At 38.2% G+C, this 23,507-nt stretch overlaps 2 protein-coding genes across 3 annotated transcripts in view; one reads left to right on the top strand and one right to left on the bottom strand.

Annotated features, from left to right (window-relative positions):
• The window catches only part of erp44 (endoplasmic reticulum protein 44), a 65,271-nt gene extending 57,846 nt beyond the window's left edge, over positions 1–7,425 (top strand). Inside the window, exons 9-12 of one of the 2 annotated variants that reach the window (XM_033992442.3) lie at positions 861–972; positions 2,256–2,397; positions 5,819–5,921; positions 6,694–7,425. In XM_033992442.3, the coding sequence (XP_033848333.1) occupies positions 861–972; positions 2,256–2,397; positions 5,819–5,921; positions 6,694–6,801 (465 nt within the window). In that variant the 3' untranslated portion in view covers positions 6,802–7,425. Of the gene's footprint in view, positions 1–860; positions 973–2,255; positions 2,398–5,818; positions 5,922–6,690 lie in introns of both variants that reach the window. The other variant, XM_033992441.3, reaches the window with a different exon arrangement.
• stx17 (syntaxin 17) overlaps positions 7,251–23,507 on the bottom strand; it is a 33,749-nt gene continuing 17,492 nt past the window's right edge. Inside the window, exons 4-8 of the mRNA XM_033992443.3 lie at positions 20,721–20,943; positions 16,689–16,816; positions 15,294–15,344; positions 12,622–12,708; positions 7,251–9,563 (exon numbers count right to left, since the gene is read on the bottom strand). Coding sequence (XP_033848334.3) covers positions 9,312–9,563; positions 12,622–12,708; positions 15,294–15,344; positions 16,689–16,816; positions 20,721–20,943 — 741 coding nt within the window. The 3' untranslated portion in view covers positions 7,251–9,311. The remainder of the gene's footprint in view (positions 9,564–12,621; positions 12,709–15,293; positions 15,345–16,688; positions 16,817–20,720; positions 20,944–23,507) is intronic.

Genomic DNA, 23,507 nt, shown 5'->3' with positions numbered 1-23,507 from the left:
TGAAATCTCTGAGTTGTATATCTCTGGTATGGCCCTTTTTTTAATAATCCTTCTGATTTTGGAGTTGTTGAGAAACTAGCCCCAGTATCTTCTGTTTCCCCCTCTCACCTAAACAAGGATAATGAATCTCAGCACATTGTAATCACGCCAGTTCTCAGCTCCAGATGTGCTGCATTAAGTCTCATTTCATTGTTTGTTTACAAGGCTCTCTTGGTTGTTGTGAATTTCTTTTCAAGTGTTTATAGCTGGGTAATGACTTCCAGTGCAGTATGTAACACAATTACAGCTCTCTGCAATGGAATCCACAGGGGCTCCCATTGTGAGAGAAGCCAGTCTGTTCCTGCAACGGAACTCCCGTCAAAGTGCCTGTTTGTTACACACTCGCTCCCTGCAATTAAACTTCATTGAGAGACAGATGATTTAAGTTACAGAGACTTTGTAGTATGGTGCTGCATATACTGTATATCCAAGGGAATATGTAACTGCGATACCTATGATGTTTTTGAAAGCAATATTTCCGTATTTCTTTATTTAATATGAATTTCCTTCTGATAAACATTTTAATACATACATATCCCAATTCCTCTGGTCCCAAAAAACATCCAAAATTTCCATCTGCTACTCTGCAAGTAACACAGCCTTTCAATTAACAAGAGCTGTTTCTGCTAGCAACAAATTGAATGCTATATTTACTCATCTACCCCGCTAGCATTTGGAGAACATAGCTTTCAGAATCCAGCCCATTGTATGGTTGTTGCTGGGTTCGAACCGACAACTGCAGTATATCAGATGTGGCTGGGGGTTAGGGGGAGGTAAACATTTATATGTATATTAGATTTGAGTTTTGTTTTGTTGCGCAGGAGCTCACAGAAGAAGGCCTCCCGTTCCTCATACTGTTCCACCTTAAAGAAGATACCGAGAGTCTTGAGAAATTCCAGCACGAGGCGGCGAGGCAGCTGATCGGAGAGAAAGGTAAGTGCTGTCTTTACCTCTCTGCTCTAGGGGCAGGTTGCATAAAACTGGCTACACTGGCCTTGAACTAGTCTAATCATCCAACACTATAAACACTCAGTAGTGCTTAAGTAAATTAAGACTTTTAGTACATCTAGACTCTAATACAAATGTCAGTTGCATAAAAAGTTAGACCCTCCCCCCTCCCACAGGCAAACTTGTTGTCTTTAGATTAACAATGAAAACTATATTAAGATTATTGTATGCAACCAACTTTTCTGCCTTTAGCAAGTATGACTGAACATTATCCATATTGGCCTATTTTTCTGCTGTTGGCCTCTGGATGTGAAACACTCCTGCAGCTTCACTGATCAGGATGGACCTTTTATATATATATATATATATATATATATATGAATATATGTACATGGCTATTTCTGGACCTCCACTCACAACCTGCAAAAGCATCGGCAAAATGATTTTAAAGAATAACTTGTGTGATGTTTCCACTTGAAAGTAAGATGTTGCTTCAAAACACAATTATAGTAAAGTGCTCCCTTTTATTCTTTTGTCTGACACATGAAAACGTTTCACAAGAAAGGCTGCTCAGCCACACCTCAAGTTCAGTTCTGCAAGATGACCTTTAAGTCATAACCCTGTTTAACCTTTTAAAACAAAATCATCACTCAGGATAAAACAATGACAAGAAATGAGATGCCCATGAACAAAAAATACCCTGCTGGCCTGCACAACAAAAAAGGCATTCTACAGACAATTTTATTTTGAGGTGCAGACACTGCTGATTTTGTGGTTTCGTCGCATATTATTGTAGCATTAGGCTTACTGGGGACAGAGGATGGTGGTTGGATATATCAATTCAGCCCAGTTTGTCACGGACAGCGGTCACCGCCATAAAATAGGTACAAACTGTGTTAGTGTTCAGTTCTGTACTGTAAACCCTCTATTCTCTGGCCTGTTTTAAATCTTTCCAATGCCATGCATTTTCACAACAAAAATGTATAGTACAGAGCTAAGAGCCCTATTTCAGCCATGTCCTTAATTATAATGTGCACCAATTAAATCCCTGGCCATACACTGAACAATTAGCAGGCAGTCAAGATGATTAAACCAACAAAGCAAAATCAGCTCAAATTAACAGGATGTAAAAAAAGGGAGTTCTCTGTAACAGTGAAATAACATTGCCAATGTGCTGTCAATCTACTATTGAAAAAATATAACATTTTGTTTTGCTTTTCAGTACTCCTGAGCTCTTAATGCCTGTGTGTATTGCCTATATGTTTCAGGTACAATTAACTTTCTGCATGCGGACTGTGAAAAGTTCAGACACCCTCTCCTGCACATCCAGAAGACCCCAGCTGACTGCCCAGTCATTGCCATCGATAGTTTCAGGCACATGTACGTCTTTCCAGATTTCAGCGACTTGACGTAAGTACTTTCACTTTATTTATATTGTTTATTTTTTTCTAACTTTAATTAAAAGCGCCTATATTTTAAATGTATTTAAAAACTTGGCTCGGGATTCACTGAGACTTGAATGTTCGGTTTAATCATTGCTGAACAACTGCAACCCTAAGGGTTGTCTTGTATTCTGTAGCACCTAATGATTAAACCTGAATTACAATAAATGTGATAAATGGCTCCTGACACCACATTCTAGGTGCCTTAAGGTCTCCCTGTAAACACTGGATTAAATTGAATTAATTTCAAATACTTAGTGAAGACTGTGAACTTCAAACATGTGTGCATATATATAGCAATGAAGCAGTTAGCCTGCAGTAAATATTAAATAAATGTGGATGCGCCCAAGGTTTATTAACCCCTTTACAGTCAAGTGTTTTTGTCACAGATGTCACCCCACAGCCAAGCATTTTATGACCGTTTTTAAGGTGCTATAAAAAACTTCTTTGAGAAGTTTCACCACAACAAAACTTTTTTTAGGCGATATGTTTTCAACAGAGCACTTTTTTTTTTTAATATATATATATTTTTTTCCCCCCCGTTAGGTACCCTGGGGTAAACTAAAGGGATTTTCTTTACAATTGAACATGAATTATTGAACATATAGTTATTCTACTCAACATAACCAACTTCACACGTGGTAAAATAGTAAACAACTGCGATGAAAATGTCAACAAGTTGCATAACAATACAAGCATGAATGTATTAAATATATACAATCAGTTCTCATGAATACAATTTTAAGGGGCCAGGGAAGAAACGGTATTATCAGTAATTCGCATTACCAGGAGACCAAGCCAAATGCATCCTGTCAGCTTTGTTGGTTACAGTAACACTGAAATCAAATTTCAATTACAGAACAATGACAAGTATTATAAAAAAAACGTTGAAATCTGCAGCAACATTTTTATTTATTTTTTTAATTTAGTTGTTTACCCCGTTTTTCTCGCAGTTTGAAATGGCCAATTGTATTTAGTCTCAGCTCACCACTACCACCCCTGCACTGACTCGGGAGCGGCGAAGACGAACACACGCTGTCACCTGAAACGTGTGCCGTCAGCCAACTGCTTTTTTTTACACTGCAGGCTCGCCATGTAGCCACCTCAGAGCTACAACGTCGGAGGACAACACAGCTCTGGGCAGCTTACAGGCAAGCTCGCAGGTGCCCGGCTAGTCTACAGGGTTCGCTGGTGCACGGTGAGCTGACGACACCCTGGCCGACCTAAGCCCTGGACTCAAACCGATGAACTCCAGGCTATAGGGCACATCCTGCACTCCACGCGGAGCACCTTTACCGGATGCACCACTCGGGAGCCCCCGAACATCTTTCTTTCTTGTGCAGTGGTGCATTGTCCACTGTTTTCGACACCTCCGCTTTTGTCTGCAAGGATAGTGCAAGATTTCTGCGCTGCTTCTTGAAAATGGCATTGATGTTTGAGCCCTATGACTGCTCAAAATTCATCATAGGATCAGTAGTCTAGTCCCAAAACAGCATTAAAATACAAGAGAGGTGTTGGATGCAAGTTAATACAAGATAGCAGTGGAAAGATCATGTGTTGCAAGTTCTCGTCAGACTTTGTAAGAAGAGAGATTAGGAAGGCGCTCGTCTAGAATGCAAGCAGCAAATACTGACCCAGCGGGATCCAACGCAGAAGCGTTTTATAATTAAATGTGTGCAACTGAAATCAACTCTGCATTTGCCAAACATCAAATCATTTCCTAGCTGCCTAATACTTCCCTGACCCTGTGAGTTGTGTAAAAGCCAGGAGATATTGGGAGACATGTTTAAATTTCAATTTGAGAATTTCTGATGAAGCTTTTATAGGCATTAATTGTAGTGTGAGCAGTCATACATTAAATCCACCTGGTTACTGTTTTTTATTTTTCCTTATGGTTTTCAAATTCTAGTTCAAACAGTAAAGGCTACTCTGTCTAGCACTGCATCCTTGTGTGTAGGTGGTAGATGTAAATCAAGATACTAAATATATACACATTGTGTGTACTGAGACCACTTAAAACAGACATTTTATACTGCTGCTGTAGAAAACGAGTGTGCAGATCAGTGAAACCAGGCAGTCAGAGGCTGCAGACGTTTGGTAACCAGGTGGTAACTAGAATCATGGGTCACAGCGGGTATTCATGCAAAAACCCTTAGTTTCAGCTGCAGCTGCTCAATGGACATTTGCCTAAATGATCCAACATTCTTGTTTTCTCCATCACTTTGTTCCTGCTCGCCCCAGGTTTCATTGCTCTAAAATAAATGGGTTTCCACTGTGCATGCTTTGCCAGTTTGCCTGTTCAGAAAATAGTGTATGCAATTAACTGAAAACAAATAAGACTGTAAAGCGCTTCACTTCTAAATAACAGCTTGCTTACTTCCTTACTTACTACCTACTGTATGTTTTTATAGAATGAATTGCTTCCTCACATTTGCTTTCAAAAGAGAAATTGACAAGAACTTATTTGTTCTCGTATGGATAAATAGGTTTGTGTTGTGGTTTACTCCAGGCTCCAATGCCTTATCGATGTGATATAGTGTATATAAAAACAATTATAAGTGCCCCCTGTTAATAAATGCATTTCAGGCTGAGTCCGGGAGTGTATCCAGCCTGGAATCTCATAATGTACAAAACCGGACGCAGCTTGATTCATTCATCAGAGCTTTTGAGACCAACTAACAGTGCTTTTCATCTTTGTGATTATGGCATATTTGACATTTCATAGATACAATGGATCTGTGTATTTTAGCTGTTGCAGTAGGTGACAGCAGATGATCTGGGATGAAATTAATTGATCGACTCCTCTCTTCATGTTTATCTGGGGCCGTGCTTGCAATTATTTGTGTACTGGAGGACCTTTTTAGAGGTGTTCTGTCAATACGAGCTGCATGACTGGCACTTTTACTTGCAAACTGTGCATTTGACACCCGTTGAGACTGGCTGCAGCTCCACGTGACAGCTCTGCAGCAGACTGTGCTGCACTGTGAGAGTTATTGAGGGGCAGAACCACTGTCAGCATTGCACAGCCCTGGGGGACTGAAAACAGGACAAGCTAGGACAACAGAGTTAAACAAATTAGATAAATTTTATCTAATTCTATTTGATTTTATAGTACTTGTAATTTAAAAGCATGCACTTGTATATTACAGTACAGTTTAATCCATTTACTGCATACAGTTCTTGATGAAGCCTCACCACCCATTACAGATGTATTTATCACATTAGCAATAACACTTACTCCAAGACAGATCCAGGGTAAATACAATGTTTTTTTTTTTAACCCAGTAATGTCCAAGTTTAATTTCCTTTGGAGAACAATTGCTTCTGAGTAAATTTTTGTTGTTTTTTTATGCAAATAATAATACAATTATTTTTCCAATTGTTTTTAGTATCCCAGGTAAGCTGAAGCAGTTTGTACAGGATTTGCACTCTGGAAAACTACACAGGGAGTTCCATCATGGGCCTGACCCCACTGATGTCACCCCCGGACAGGTGAGCCTCTTCCACGGGAAGCAATTTAACCCTTTACTTGCAAGTGGTGGCATTTGGTAGGCACACAGGTTGAAGTCTTTGAAGTGTTGAAGTCTTTATTCAAAGAAGTCTAAAAAGTATGACTGATCGTACAGTTCAAACTGGGTCATTACACTGTGTGCTGCTCTTGGGTTATTAAGCCTACAACATTTATAAGCAGGAGGTATAGTAGTTAAGCATAAAGAGAGTAGATCCTGGTTTTGAATCCATTGCTCATGAATTCAATAATTGTCAGAAATGAATCATTTCATTTTTTGAAAAAATACTAGCATGGCTGATGGTCCTTTTTAACTAATATTCAATAGGAGAGTATACCCCTCTTTACTGTGCAGCAGCTTGTTGAAACTTGCCCCTAAAGATCGAACCTGTGCATGTTCTTGATTAACTGGGTCCACTCTGTGTAAAATAAATCTTCTGAATGGAATTAAATTAACATTTAAATCTTTGGCAAAATATTCATGTTGGAAAGCCTCCAATTTTTTTATGCTATTTTAATCCATGGTTCTCAACTCTTGCCCTCAAGATCAATTCCAGTTATTTTTTTCCAACCAATTCCTAAATTTAGGGAAATTAACAAATTTGCGACTCGACTGGAACAAAGTCCTGGACGGGAACCGACCTTGAGGGCCAGTGTTTTTCAGGTTCCCATAGTGTTCCCAACCAATGTACTTTAATGTATAATTTATCATTAAAGCAGGTTTTTTTTTAACAAGGAGTGTTCTTTTCTCAGCAGGAAAACCAAGAAGAGATAGCAAGCAATCCCCCTGAGAGCTCCTTCCAGAAACTGGCGCCCAGCGAAACAAGATACACCATCCTCAACAGGGACCGGGACGAACTGTAACACACGAGGACTGACTTCAAGAACATTTGCAAGCCTTGAAAAATGGGAGCAACGGCCCCTGTGCTGTGAAAATAATATATATTTTCATAACTCTTATGTGTACAATTTTATTTTGGATAAAACAGGAGAAAAGGATCTCCTTGACAAAAGGAAAAAAATAAATATTTTAATTTTTTTTTTTTTTTTTTTTTTTCCCTAGAAGCTTGTAAATAAAGTCTGTGCTTGGTAGGTCTTTCTATGTAGTAGCAATGTTTTTCCCCACCCATACTATAGAAATTGTCAGGCACCATACTTGGATAACTCTAAAATGTGTTTCTTTCTATAAATTAATGAATAATGCCAGTTATTTAATTTCCAGGCGTGGTCAGAATTTGTGGGTGTCGTCCTGCACAACTCCCCCTGCAAGAGGGTTCCTCGTTTTCTGTTGTCTCCAGTCCAAGAGCATGTGCTTTTAATTTTTTTTATTTTTTTTTATATGAATTTACTTTCACCAGAGCCACAGAACTGCTACTTGGGTCATTGCAGCCCATTCGAACGGTGGTGGATGCGAGGCACTTTCTTGTTACGTACATATCTTGAGGGTAGGAGGGGGGGAAAAAATAAATTCAAACTTTTTAAAAGGCCTGCTTGTGTGTACTTTTTATTTTGTCTTTTAAAATGCACAACAACAACAAATGTTTACAAACGTTTTATTTTTTTTAAGACATTTACAAGAAGTTACGTTCAGGCACTTTTAACATTACACCATGTCTAAAGCAATAGGGCAGTTTTAAGTTTATTTTTGCTTTGAAATCCTTTAAAATAACCGTCTGTGTGCGAGTGGTTGGCACAATCAATACAATACCTGTCAAGATCATTAAAGTCCCTCATCAATATTATATATATAAAAAATGCAACCATTAATGATGACATTTAACAGTGAATCAGCACTCAATTACATGACATCTCTCTTCTGTGACAATACAGATGGCTATTTTTAAGGTGAAGCCTCACATCAAAGGGTGAAGGTTAAATACCTCCCATGTGGAAGGAAACACGTAATATTTTAGATGAATAAACCACTGAAAGTGTTTGGTGTCATAGTTTGCCAAGTGACAAGTTGGCTTCCTGGCTATAATGATTATTGTGCAGTGTGCCAGGTCTGTGAGTGATTCACAAAGTGGTGAAACACAGCATTGCTTGTTCTAAAACTATTTGAGGGTTGCAGGAGGATGTTGGATTCCCTGTGGGATATAATATTAATTGACTCATGCGTTTATGTATGATTAAATATGTTTGCTTTTTCAACAAGAATTATTCTGATATTACATTTAAAAAATAGATTTTCTGAACTTGCTTTGTCATTTGTGCAAATCATATTGGCTCTTGATGGCGCTTTCATTTTCTTCCACCAGTAAGTCTGCTCAACAGCACAATACAGCTGCAGCAGTGTTGCTTTGTTATACAAGCACCACATAAATTGTAGAACAAATTACTGTAACCAGTACAACCAATGGAAAGTACAGGGTTTGTCCCATAACAGTACAACACCTTCAACAGGTCAAAAGAAACCTAAATCAGTGGAGGCCAGGACATTTGAAACACCATGTAGATTCCCAAAATATACAGTTGGAAGCAGTTATTTTGGTACTGCTGTATTGCCACAGAAACTTTTTGTTTAGGTTGGTGAAGACACTTGAAAACCTGGCTCTTGATTAAATGGTGGATGAACCCAAGAGAGTAAATAAGGCATTCCCCATACAATAATTTGAAAATGATCTATCGTCATCCCTATACAATTCATTTTGTATTGTACAACATACTGTGGGGGGGGGGGGGGGATAGAAGAAAATGGGTAATTCCAAAACAGAATGCATCACTGTCTAAAAATAATACCTATATCCCACAGAATCATTAAGAATTATCACCAGCAGCAAGGGTGACCACCTAAGACAGGTTTTAACAGTAGGTACATGGCATTTGCAAGAACATCAGAATTGACTTCTGATCCTTGCTGCCACCTGTCACTGACAAAAACAACCCATTGAGGAAGCGAGGAAGCATAATTTACGACATTCAGCCACTGCGGTGCTGTGTATTGTGGAATACGTTTTCAACTTCGCTAAATTAGCAAAGGACCGTTTTTTTCTGTTTGATGCCTAGGCAAGCTGAATAACAATGCATTAACAAAGCAAATATTTTGGTTATAACACATGTTTAAAAGAATTGGACTGTCTGCATTGGACTTCTGTCCTCTTCTGGTAACTGGATAGAAGTGAAGGGACCATTTGCTAATGGGAGAGGGGTGGCTTATATTTCAGTGGGGTCCTTAATAGTGTACGCTTTTTCAGGATTGTCATGAACAAACTGCGGTGTGTAATTCCCGGTATCACAATATCACAGTATTTTCAATGAAGAAGAAAATAAAATGTGCTTGCTACAGCAGCCACCAGGAGAACGAGATCCGTCAGTGAGTCTGAGGTACATCTCGGTCCAGACAGGCTCTCTGACCACACTGCTCAGAGCAGCATTCACTCCGATTTGCTGTCGCTTTGGTCATTGAGAGCAGGGCAGCTGATGGAAAGTTGCTTGAGGTCTTGATCGATTCTTGTCTTGCGGTTCTTCTGGATGAGATTCCCGCCTGCGTAGCCCAGCAGGCCCCCGCTCACCGCAGCTGCCAACCCTGCCACCTTGAACCCTGCCAGGAGCCCAATGGGACCCCCCACCACCCCTCCGATCAGGGCGCCGGCCACTGGCAGCACAGCCAGCTTGTACTTTGCAGCCTGAGAAGAGAAGAAGGGGAGCAGCATCAGGAACAATCACTTGAGACATGCAAGAAACTGAAATACAGTACTTATTTTAAGCTTTAGTTTAATGTACACTGTTTGTTTATTATCCATTAACAACTACCTTACAAAAACATTTAAGAAACTATTAAATAGTTGTTTAAACCCATTTTTGTGGCTAGGACGGGCAATAATGACACGTGTTAGGTTTTTATTTACAATGAATTGCAATTAAAATAAAATGCACCATTTTACGCATAGAAACCTTGTCATCAAGATTATTGAATGAAAAGCAAAATGACGGCCAAATTATATCCTAAACCTTGTGTGTCACATTTGATGCTCCATATACTACAGAAAAAGTAAAACTCTATTCAGATTACATTTTATGAATGTTGATGTGTTCAACACAACATAAAATAATGGGTTCCCTTGGTTGGATCTGTAGCACATTGAAACAACTGCTTCTGAGAACTTCTAATTGCTATTTATGATGAACACAAATGTAGGCATTTGTACAGTGGCAACTAAATTATCCAGCCCTGTAACTATTACCTTGTATTACGAGGCTCGGGTTCCATTATCATGCTGCAAGAAACAGTTGCAGTCTGATACAGTTTTTCACACACACACTAGCCTGAAGCACTGGCATTGGCAGTATTTACAGAAAGCACCTTCTATATCTTTTAGGAAGGGTTTATGCTTTTCTTTACAGACAAACAATCTAAAAGCTTAAAATGAATCTAGATGTACAGTAACAGAGTAACATTCATTAAACTGTTTATCCCAGGACAATCAAACAGTCAAGCTAAATCTAGAAAGCAATTTTCCATGTTGCAGTTAAAGGTGACCTGTATATGACCTGTGTTTATTATCCACCTGTTCTGCAGTCACTTCAAATGGGCATCAAAATCGGTGAATCCTTGGAAGACAGCTTTAAACTATCTGAACTAAATACCAGAGAGAGCCACAAGACACACTTTAAAAGAAAAGCATAAATTACAAGCACCCCATGAACACCAAATATTAACTTGCATTTTTGTCCTGAAAATAATTTAATAAAAAAAAAATCTAATTTTAAATCACAGTGCACAAGGTTCCTTGAATTACTTTATAATTAAACCTTTTAAGATTTGAGATTATAGTCATCAAATGTTTTCTAAGGCACTGCTGACTTCTAACATTCCTCTGATCAGCAATATCATCTAAAGCCAGCAATCTTTGCTGGGGTCTACTGGTAAATTAATTAAGGAGTCGTCCCTTAGTTTTTTTTTTGTAGTTAATTGCTTTCCCTCCTACCAAGGTATCATTACCTTTTTGAATTAGATACACAAACAAAACCAGAAAACTTGTCACTAACATTCATATGCCCCTTTTAAGGATATACATAAATAAGATATAAGAAAACCCATGTCTTGTGAAAGTTTAATTAAATTCCTATATTCCTCTCTGAATAGATAACTGTCCTCTTTTCAAACACAAAAGGGTAAAAAAAAAAAATAGTCCTTGTGTCTTGTGTTGTTTTGTTCCATACATTTACTAATGTGTACATATTTATACACAATGGGCATTAGATTCTGTTTCCTAAACGTTTAAACTTCAAGATTGAAACACACTTAAAATGTTTAAAATAAAGGACTACAATATTCTTTAGGGAACAGTCTTAAATGTTGTCTTTAATCTCAGTGTTGCACGAATCATCTCTGACAAGACAGTCACACTAGCAGGCACACTGCCAATCCCGCTATTGTAAAGGGAAGATAAAGGCACTCTAAATTATCACTCAAGGCATTTCCTTGTACTCTGTGCTTAAGCAATTAGGAGGGTAAACAAGTTAGTACATTTTTACTGTGGGTGAATTCTCTCTCTCCACGGAGAGTGCGTGACGAGCTTTCGGTGCAGCTGAAAGGCATTAACAAACCTTTCTGAAAACCGCATTTTAAACTTGTACCTTTTCCATTAATTCTTTTTTTTTTTTTAGAAAAATGCACCCTTTCTTCACAGTGGAAAGACATACTTAAACATGTTATTTAAAAAAAATTATATTGATCCATTTGCATGGCGGCACCAGATGCCAGCATTATAATACAGTTCACACTGTTGGGTGTCCTTATAAAACACATTACATTTTCAAAAATATGTAAAAAAAAGTTAAGGACAAAGTGAAAATCTTTCAATAACATTTTCAGCAATAATAAAAAACACTCAACAAAATTGGCAAACACTGGTGCTGTTTATCATCATGGCTAAAAGGAAACTATTGTCTGCGTTTAGTTTGTTAAATATTTGTTTGGAAAACAACTTTGAGAAACTGAACAGTGCAAATCATTTACCACTTTTTCATCACGCTATTGACATTAAGCAGATCCCAAATCTCCTCACAGGTTGTCTGCATATGCTTTTTTTGCATAGACTTGCATGGTCTAAGTTAAGAAACTAGAGGCCCCACAAGCTTTGCTCGATGAAATGTGACTCTCAAAAAGACCGAAAGCTAAAACATGGAGAGTGTCTCTTGTAGTTTATTAAATATATTTTACTTTTACATCTGGTACAATTTGTCAGAGGTCTTGTCTTTTAGTTTAATTAAACATGCCCTTGTGTGAAACAAGAAAAAGACCATTCCAGTGTCATATACCAAACTAGTAACGTCCTTTAATTGTTTGAACAAGTGTATTTGACACAATTATACCTTCAGATCTGATACATTAAGAGTGGTTGACAAGCAGGCCAATTAAATAACCAGAAAGCAGTCTTTATTTGATACTAAACTGCCCAAATGTATTTAGACAAGCAAACTATTAAATATTACTAATATAACAGCATATACTTAAATATTGCTTTCCATTCTAAAATACATCCTTGCACCATCACGGCAAGAGACAATCAACACTGATTGATTTATTCTTTCTCTCTGTCTCTCCTGGCTGCCATTCTCTCCCTTATTTTGTTAATTGCCGGTTCCCTCAACATTAGAGATGCCGGATCAATGGGGTAAATACAGAAAATTGCTGCCAGGCAGAGTGCCATTGATTCCTCCGCAGGAGCTCATCCCTACCTTCCCCAGGTTCTTGGTTCCCTCTTGAACGTTTGCAGCGGCACTGTTGACATTGTCTTCAATGCTGTCAATCTTCTCCTGTTGAGACTGAGATGCGAAGGAATTATGTGTGAGCAGTCCTGCTGGGAAGCAGCAGTAAGCCAATACACACACATTTAATGCCTGTAATCAGGAGCTCTGCAGCAGCTTTCATCTGCTAGTCAATGTAGCTTCAGCTCTTAATGGCACTTTATTAACACAGATTTAACAACCTTATTGCAGCTATTTCTGTATTTCTTTCTTTGGAAGGTAGGGGAGCTGGGAAGCCACATTAAGTCTACTTTTGAGAGTTATTGGATTATACTGTATATGTACAGTGCCTATAGAAAGTCTATACCCCCTTTCAAAATGTTCACCTTTTGTTGCCTTATAGTCTGGAATTAAAATGCATTAAAAATCAGGTTTTTTTTCCACATTTATCTACACAGCCTACCCCATTACTTCCAAGTGAAAAAAAATTTTTGGAGAAATTTATAGAAAATTAATTAAAAATAAACACTCTAATAGCTTGGTTGGATAAATGTCCACCCCCCTTGTAAAAGCAATCCTAAATAAGCTCAGGTGTAACCAATCGCCTTCAAAATCACACACCAAGTTAAGTGGCCTCTACCTGTGTTAAACTGTAGTGATTCACATGATTTCAGGATAAATTCAGCAGTTCCTGTAGGTTCCCTCTGCTGGGTAGTGCATTTCAAAGCAAAGACTCAACCATGAGCACCAAGGCGCTTTCAAAAGAACTCTGGGACAAAGTTGTTGAAAGGCACAGATCAGGGGATGGGTATAAAAAAAAATATCAAAGGCCTTGAATATCCCTTGGAGCACAATCAAGGCGATTTAAGAAGTGGAAGGTGTATGCGCCATCAAGACCCTGCCTAGATCAGGCCGTCCCTCCAAACTGGATGACCGAGCAAGAAGGAGACTGATCAGAGAGTCTACCAAGAGGCCAATGGCAACTTTGCAAGAGCTACAGGCTTTTATGGCCAAGACTGGTCAAAGTGTACATGTGACAACAATATCCCAAGCACTCCACAAATATGGCCTGTATGGTAGGGTGGCAAGAAGGAAGCCATTACTCAAGAAACCCCACCTTGAATCCCGTTTGAAGTATGCAAAAAAAAAAACTCAGGATATTCTGTAGCCATGTGGCAAAAAGTTTTGTGGTCTGACGAAACTAAAATGGAACCTTTTGGCCTAAATGCAAAGCATTATGTTTGGCGCAAACCCAACACAGCGCATTACCCAAAGAACACCATCCCTACTGTGAAGCATGGTGGTGGCAGCATCATGTTATGGGGATGTTTCTCATCGGCAGGGACTGGGGCACTTGTCAGGATAGAAGGGAAAATGAATGGAGCAAAGTACAGAGAAGTCCTTGAGGAAAACCTGCTGCCCTCTGCAAGAAAGCTGAAACTGGGATGGAAGTTCACCTCAACATGACAACGACCCAAAGCACACGCTACACTGGAGTGGCTAAGGGACAAAAAGGTAAATGTCCTTGAGTGGCCCAGTCAGAGCCTCGACCTAAATCCAATCGAATATTTGTGGCATGACTTGAAGATTGCTGTCCATCAATGCTCCCCAAGGAACTTGACAGAGCTTGAACAGTTTTGTAAAGAAGAATGGTCAAATATTGCCAAATATAGGTGTGCAAAGTTGGTAGAGACCTATCCCAACAGACTCACAGTTGTAAGTGCTGCCAAAGGTGCTTCCACCAAGTATTAACTCAGGGGGGTGGAGACTTATGATCTTTAAGTTTTATATTTTTAATATATAATTTTTTTTCTCAATAAAAGCTTTTTTTCCCCTTAACAGTGTGGAGTATGGTGTGTAGATAAGTGGAAAAAAAATCCTCATTTAAATGCATGAAACTCTGAGGCACTGACACAACAAAATGTGAAAAAAAGTTCAAGGGGGTCTAGACTTTCTATAGGCACTGTATGTGTGTGTGTGTGTGTGTATATATATATATATATGATATATATATATATAATTTTTTTGGGGGGGTGGGGATGTACACAAAAGGTTTAAATGATTCAAAAGTATTTAAGGGCGTTTTGACAGTTAAAACAAGGGCTTTTGTAATTTTTGTACACTGCAGTTACATGTCTTTTGAATATATATATATAATCAATTCACATACTCTCAAGTGTTACTAGAGAAGTCACTGTTACATTACAGTCTTTCAGCACCCAGATAAACCCATGCAGCACAAGGCAATAAAAAGAGGTTTCAAGGTAACAGAGCAAAGGGCTAACCATCTAGAAACCTAGGGCTTTAATAACATACAGGTGTAAAACCTGAGATAAATTAGGTAAGATATGCATACTGTATCTTGATAAATTAGATAAGACATGCATAATGTATCTTGTACAGGCCACTTAACATTAAAGAGCAACTTACTATGGGTATAAAAATAACTTAAATGTTGTATTCTTGTTGTTCACATTGTCTTGTATCATGTTCAGTCACCCAATACTGGTGGCTTTTTAAAACTGCTACACATTTACATAAAGTAAGACATAATGGATAAGGGCGTCTGCTAAAAAAAATAATAATATGAACATAATATGTAAACTGCATCCAGGTATAATAAAACATTACTTCATCTCAAGTTGTTATATAGATATACTTACATGAACCACCTCAGAGAACTCATTTACCAAGCCGTTCAGCTCAATCAAGTCCTAAAAAAAAGGGGAAAGGCAAATACTTGAAAAGGGGAAAGGTAACATAACATACAAACACAGCTCTGATGTATACAGAACATCTGTTGACAGTATTTTTATAGGGCCCTATATTAAAGCAAGTAAGTCGATTAAATCATCCAATCTATTAGTCGATTAATCAAACCTGTTTGCTAGTACTATGAAATTGAATTGAAAGACAATTACAAGTAATACAAAGTATTACCGTAACATTGTTATTGTAGCCGGCCGATTGGAAAAGGACTTCTAGACAGATGTTTGTGAAAGCAATCCACTTAATGTTTATTGTTGTGTCTCCCGGATATACAGTAACTTGACTAGTCAGAAAAGGCACATACAAACAGTAATGTACCTGATATTCTTGCAAATTTGAAGCTGCACACCTGGCCCTCTTTAATTTGAAGGTCTCATTGGAAGGGGAGGGAGGGATAACTAAAAAAAGGAGGGGTTTCTTTTTCTTTTTCTGGGTTAAAAAGTATATTGTGCATTTAAAAGTAGAACAGAGGGTCTCTGTTTGGAATGTCAAGATGGATTTGTTTATTTGATTCACTGTTGTTTGCATGTTTTTAACAAACGATTCATTGTGTTTGACAGTATAGTAAAGTAACATTTAAAAGTAAAAAACACCAAAAAAAATGTGTCCAGCATTTCTTCAGTTTATGTTTTAACGCTCCTAACAGCAAATACTAACTATATACACTGTAGTTCAATCACTAAGCCAGATAAAGCTATTTAATATTCCTTTTCTGATACAGTTTGAAAGAAATACATTGAATAAAAAGAAAATCAACTAAGATGATATGATAAATGTGTAGTACTGCTGTGAAAGGAAAGCACCGATGAGCAAATGTCTTTTTTCTTCATTCTGAGATGTTGTGAAATATTGGGTATACCTTCCAGTAAGTTCCCTCTGCCATTTTTCAAGATTACTTTCTCAGGAGCTGTTTTTTGACACCACACTCAAGATTAATCAATCATTTTTGTACCAATCAAAGCCCACAGGTATGATTAAATCGATTAAATAAATTAAAACCCCACAAAACTACCAAAAAACTACTTTGCGGAAAGAATATATACATTTTTACAATCTGTTCCATTGGTACAAATAAAAGTAATTATATTATTTTAGGACTATAATACCAGATTTTTAGATAATTCGTAGTCTCCTACTGTATTTTGCAAGAGATCCTCAGTTACTTACACTGAGGTACAGTGGCAACACCCAGAAAATTACTTGGTTTTGCTGCCGGTTACTCAAACCGATTTTCTAGTCTGTTATAGAACTCAGCAATGTTCTCTGTAGCTTCCAACCTCTGGAATTACCTCTTCTAGTGTCTCCCAGGATTCTGCTGCATTCTGGTCCTTGGGGATTTCCGGAAAAGGCAGCAGCATCTGAACCATCGCCTGGGATCCTCCTTCCTCTGGAGCACTGGATCCGCTGTAGAGGTTTCCTTACACAAAAACATGAAACACATCAATCAACGGCAGCAGGGTCTATTTAATAGATCTAAATACTGCCACCCTATAAATATGAAAAAAATAGGTTCAAACCTGATTTTACTTTCAGAATTACCGTATACAAAGAGACCCTCACACACTGCTATAGATAGAGTTTTCACAAAGTCCCCTTCTTTTTATTATTTAAAAAGGAGGTTGTGCTTAGATTTTAGTTAAATTGTGACTGCTATCCCATTTCTCTTGTCTGCAGTAAATACAAACATTATAAAGGGGTTGTGAATATTTATGTATTTGTTTTACGAGGAATGTTCTTCGTTATATACTATCCCACAACCACAGAACGAACACAAAGGCACATACAGACGTGCTCAAATTTGTTGGTGCCCTTACAGCTCATTGAAATAATGCTTCATTCCTCCTGAAAAGTGATGAAATTAAAAGCTATTTTATCATGTATACTTGCATGCCTTTGGTATGTCATAGAATAAAGCAAAGAAGCTGTGAAAAGAGATGAATTATTGCTTATTCTACAAAGATATTCTAAAATGGCCTGGACACATTTGTTGGTACCCCTTAGAAAAGATAATAAATAATTGGATTATAGTGATATTTCAAACTAATTCGTTTCTTTAATTAGTATCACACATGTCTCCAATCTTGTAATCAGTCATTCAGCCTATTTAAATGGAGAAAAGTAGTCACTGTGCTGTTTGGTATCATTCTGTGCACCACACTGAACATGGACCAGAGAAAGCAAAGGAGAGAGTTGTCTGAGGAGATCAGAAAGAAAATAATACACAAGCATGGTAAAGGTAAAGGCTACAAGACCATCTCCAAGCAGCTTGATGTTCCTGTGACAACAGTTGCAAAGATTATTAAGAAGTTTAAGGTCCATGGAACTGTAGCCAACCTTCCTGGGCGCGGCCGCAAGAGGAAAATCGACCCCAGAGTGAACAGAAGGATAGTGCGAATGGTAGAAAAAGAACCAAGGATAACTGCCAAAGAGATACAAGCTGAACTCCAAGGTGAAGGTACGTCAGTTTCTGATCGCACCATCCGTCGCTTTTGGAGCGAAAGTGGGCTCCATGGAAGAAGACCCAGGAGGACTCCACTTTTGAAAGAAAAACATAAAAAAGCCAGACTGGAATTTGCTAAAATGCATATTGACAAGCCACAATCCTTCTGGGAGAATGTCCTTTGGACAGATGAGTCAAAACTGGAGCTTTTTGGCAAGTCACATCAGCTCTATGTTCACAGACGAAAAAATGAAGCTTTCAAAGAAAAGAACACCATACCTACAGTGAAACATGGAGGAGGCTCAGTTATGTTTTGGGGCTGCTTTGCTGCGCTGGCACAGGGTGCCTTGAATCTGTGCAGGGCACAATGAAATCTCAAGACTATCAAGGCATTCTGGTGCGAAACGTACTGCCCAGTGTCAGAAAGCTCTGTCTCAGTCGCAGGTCATGGGTCCTCCAACAGGATAATGACCCAAAACACACAGCTAAAAGCACCCAAGAATGGATAAGAACAAAACATTGGACTATTCTGAAGTGGCCTTCTATGAGTCCTGACCTGAATCCTATCGAACATCTATGGAAAGAGCTGAAACTTGCAGTCTGGAGAAGGCACCCATCAAACCTGAGACAGCTGGAGCAGTTTGCTCAGGAAGAGTGGGCCAAACTACCTGTTAACAGGTGCAGAAGTCTCATTGAGAGCTACAGAAAACGTTTGATTGCAGTGATTGCCTCTAAAGGTTGTGCAACAAAATATTAGGTTAGTGGTCCCATCATTTTTGTCCATGCCATTTTCATTTGTTTTATTATTTACAATATTATGTTGAATAAAAAATCAAAAGCAAAGTCTGATTTCTATTAAATATGGAATAAACAATGGTGGATGCCAATTACTTTTGTCAGTTTCAAGTTATTTCAGAGAAAATTGTGCATTCTTTGTTTTTTGAGGAGGGGTACCAACAAATTTGAGCACGTCTGTATATATGGCTTCTGATTTTTGGTGGTGTTTTCCTCCGACTTTTCTACTCTCCTTTAAAAATACAATTGATACCTGTTAAGCCATTTGTTTTTCTCAATCACAACTGAGAAATGTGTTAACAGGAAAATTGATTTAAATTTACAGGCTTTTAAATCGCAAGTCTTACTTTTTCATTTAAAAGCAGAAACAACTCATCTTTATGTAAATATTGTTACGCAGAACGATTGCAATAAAGTGTGTCCAGCACAAAATTTTTCATTATAGTTTTAATAAAGATTAGTCGCTTATTAACATGTTGCAAACATGTTACAGGGCAGCAGTGTGGAGTAGTGGTTAGGGCTCTGGACTCTTGACCGGAGAGTCGTGGGTTCAATCCCTGGTAGGGGACGCTGCTGCTGTACCCTTGAGCAAGGTACTTTACCTAGATTGCTCCAATAAAAAACCCAAATGGGTAATTGTATGTAAAAATAATGTGATATCTTGTAACAATTGTAAGTCGCCCTGGATAAGGGCATCTGCTAAGAAATAAATAATAATAATAATAATAATAATAATAATAATAATCTTGTTTATACATCCTGCTTGTAAATTAAATATGAAGGCTTTGCCGATTTAGTTGTTTCACAGAAGAAAAAAAAAGTTAATTAAATCAATTTTACTATTAACACGTTTCGCAGTTGTGATTGAGATACATGAACGGCTTAGGCATCAATTAAATTCTTAAAAGGAGAGTAGAAAAGTCAGAGTAAAACACCAAAAATCAGAAGCCCTACAGATACATAATATTTCATAGACTTAAGTAGAGCTGGGACAAATATAAAAAAATATTCAAAGAAACGCTGCTTGAAATGTATATAAAACGACTGTATCAATACGATAGCATGCAGAGGAAACCAATACAATTAATACATCTGAAAAAATAAATGGTCAATTTGTCATTTTTCACACAGCTTTTTTTCTTATATATATATATATATATATATATATATATATATATATATACAGTGCCTTGCAAAAGTATTCAGACCCCTGACCAATTATCTCATATTACTGAATTACAAATGGCACTTTGAAATTTCGTTCTGTTTGATATTTTATTTTAAAGTACCATCTGAAAGCACATCTGGAGTTTGCCAGAAAGCATGAGAGTGACCCAGCTGCGATGTGGGAAAAGGTTTTGTGGTCAGATGAGACCAAGATAAAGTTTTTTGGCCAAAACTCAAAGCACTATGTGTGGCGCAAACCTAACACTGCCCATGCCTCAAGACACACCATCCCTACAGTGAAGTATTATGGTGGCAGCATCATGCTGTGAGGATGCTTCTCATCAGCAGGGACTGGGCATCTTGTTAAAATTGAAGGAAGAATGGATGGAGCAAAATACAGGGAAATCTGCCAAGAAGAATGGGCCAAAATCACTCCGACACTGTGTGCAAAGCTGGTACATACTTACCCCAAAAGACTTAAAGCTGTTATAGCAGCGAAAGGTGGCTCTACCAAATATTAATGTGTGGGGGTTGAATACTTATGCAAGCTAGATATTTCAGTTTTTTTATTTTCCTTAAAACTATTTCCCAACATAAAACCAATGTCACCTTACAATAATTGATTTTGAGTTTCAGTGTTTTAAAATAAAATATCAAACAGAACGAAATTTCAATGTACCATTTGTAATTCAGTAATATGAGAGAATTGGTCAGGGGTCTGAATACTTTTGCAAGGCACTGTATATATATATATATATATATATATATATATATATATATATATATATATATATATAAATTGTATAATGCAAGGGTTGCTTTGGTATCAAGAGACCTCGACTGCTCCTGTTTGCATTTCTCTCGCTCCTCTGCATTGCTAGAAGGCGCAGAGGGAACGGTTCAGGCTGCCTGTGGTTACCTTGGTCAGTGAGAGAGCGGGTCAGGCTGGAGTGCTGGTTGGCCGCTGCGTTGTACTGGTGGCTTAGCTCCTCAGCGGACTCCGAGTGCTGTCTCAGAAACTCCACAGCGGCGGTGGACGCCTGCTGTCTAACAGGCAGGATGATTTTGTCCAGTGCCAACGTGTCCTCGCCACGCACACGCTGGCACAGCTTCTCCATCTCCCGGATATTTGCACGCAGTTGCTGGAAGGAAAGAAAGAAAGTTATCCTCTACAGCAGGGGTCCTTCTTTGCTGAAAACATATGTAATTTTATTTTGTAAAACATAATGTAATGCTCCATATATCTATACTGTGGCAAAGTGGTTAATAGTGTGCAGGTGCAGGTGATTAAAGAACAGACAGACAATTGTAATCCAGGTGAAAAGGTTTGTTTTTATTTGTTTTGTCCAGTGCCTGACAGCGAAACAAACAGTAAATAATAATGCTGTTAAGTAAACACAAAACCATACACAAGTCTGTTTAGTGCGTGAATTAGTAATTGTAGTACAATACAAGTTACTGTGAAACAAGTGAAGTGCTGTTCCGGGTTTGTGCTGGCCTCTGGCGACAGCTCCGGAATGTGTTAGCTGTCTAGTAATACAAGTAACAAATAGACAGTACAAAACAAAACACTCACGGTTATCTCCACAACAAACACAGTTCCTTCCGGGTCAATTTAATAACCAAAACGAAGGAACAGAAAACATTGCTTCAACCCCTATTTATACCATCACTCATGACCCCTTGGTAAACGATTGCAGCTGCTTTTTATGATCTGCGGCTGCCACATCATTTCCCCTCCAGGTCAATGAGTTAGTGTACCGATGCTCTGTCTCTTTTCTACATGACCGACTTCCTTTTAACCCTCGGAACGAAGTGTCAAGCCAAGTAGTCCAGAGTACTCTGTTCCCATTACTTAGCGCCCTCACAGGTCGAGAGGGAGATTTACCACCAAGAATCATTGTCTTTCTGTCACATATACCCAGTCTTTATTTCAAGTCAAAATTGTTGCATACTGTACTACAGTTCTTAAACAGTGATTTGTACTCTGTGAAATGCATTTTATTAATCTTGTTGTGCACTAGAATTACAACGAAGTACTCAAAAGTTTCTTTCAAAAAAATATCTTTACTTTTCTTAAATATGACTATTTGTGCAGTGAACTAACCTCATGGTCACAGTACAGATCTTTTAAATACAGAAAATATATCAGTACACAGTAGAATATTGCTGCAAATTGTATACTTAAACACTGCCATGTTCGTTTTTGTATTTGACAGTAGATAGTAACAAGACATGTTTAAATTAATTTATTTAAATCTGATCCATAATACAATTTCATAATGATTTCAAATAATTTAGATAAATCATAGTAAATGAATTATGCTGAACTCAAATGCTGAATGGTTGCTGAAGAGATACATTGACAACAACAATTGCTTTCAATTCAGCTTTTTGAAATAGCATTAAGTATAATAAATATCACAGCAAATTAAAGTACCGTATCGGCAGACACACAGATACTCACACACACACACACACACACACACACAGTGCTCCCTCTCTAAGGCTCTCGGATATAACGCTCCTACAGCATGTCCCCCAATTCCCTATACTAGTGATTCATGCAATATTTCTACAGTAAATACAGTACCGGTGTTGTTCAAACTGTAAACAACTTCTCAGTCTAACTTCCGTTTCTGTCTCTCCCTTTTGATACAGTATATGAACTGGAGAAAAGCTGCGCTGGCACTTTATAACACAGACATGTTATTCAGCATTCATTTTATAACTAAATAAATATCAGGCCTATTACGTGGTTATCTTTCCTAACGCATTTACTTTTTTTGCTGCCAGAGAAGCTGTGGCTTTCTCTGGGAGACGAGACGCTTCAGCTTCGCTTCAGCCCCGCTCCGGCAGCCAAACCTGGGGCGAGCCCACTCCTTCTTCCCCTCGACCAACTCGCTCTCCTTCTCACACTTGGTTTGCTTGACTGTTACTTCGAACTGAGCTTCCAGCCGCTGGTTAGCCAGGCTATTTATAATTTTAAAACTGCTAATTAAAATGATCCACGAGTGGGAATGTTACCTTTTTTTTTTTTTGGAAAAAATATAGCGTTGATTACATGGTGCTTTATGCATGATTAATTCACGGAAAGTTATATTTTTGCTTCACTATATGTGCATTATAGAGAGGGAGTGATTTTAATTTGTATTTTAGTCAGATGTGTGTTGTTATGCATTGAAGGGTTTGACTGTGCACATATACTGCATGTCACCAGTTCTAATCTCTTCAAATATAAGTGAATCATTTGCAGAGGAGGTGTATGATCTGATAAAAATGGAAGGGGGAGGGTGATCTTAGAAGTCGTCTGAAAAGGTTTGCAAAGCGGGTGAAAAAAAAAGAACTCCTCACACTTATCAGTATTCAGTAGGAGATAAAAACAAATATTTGCAGCTTTTTCTTTTCACTTCACAGGCACAGCAGCTGGGTAACTCCACTTTAGTGGCGGTTGCAGATGTGACTATTCTTGCTATCGCTGGAAGATTAAGGTTGTAGGTGGTGCCCAAAATATCTCAAAACACCTCCATCGAGCTGGCTAATGTCAAATACCAACGGTCTTGCAACTGACACAAGCTTAGCAGCTAGATTTAGCTCCAGCTCAGGACTTCACCTCCCACATCCTTTGTTATCTGTCCTGCGATCAATTAAATACCAGATGAAAAGTGAAAAGAAAATGTAAATAACATTATCTCCATGAAATCAG

This window comes from Acipenser ruthenus, chromosome 3 (assembly GCF_902713425.1).
Source record: "Acipenser ruthenus chromosome 3, fAciRut3.2 maternal haplotype, whole genome shotgun sequence".
In the NCBI taxonomy this organism is placed as follows: domain Eukaryota; kingdom Metazoa; phylum Chordata; class Actinopteri; order Acipenseriformes; family Acipenseridae; genus Acipenser; species Acipenser ruthenus.
This window is presented reverse-complemented; position numbering and strand designations above follow the sequence as displayed.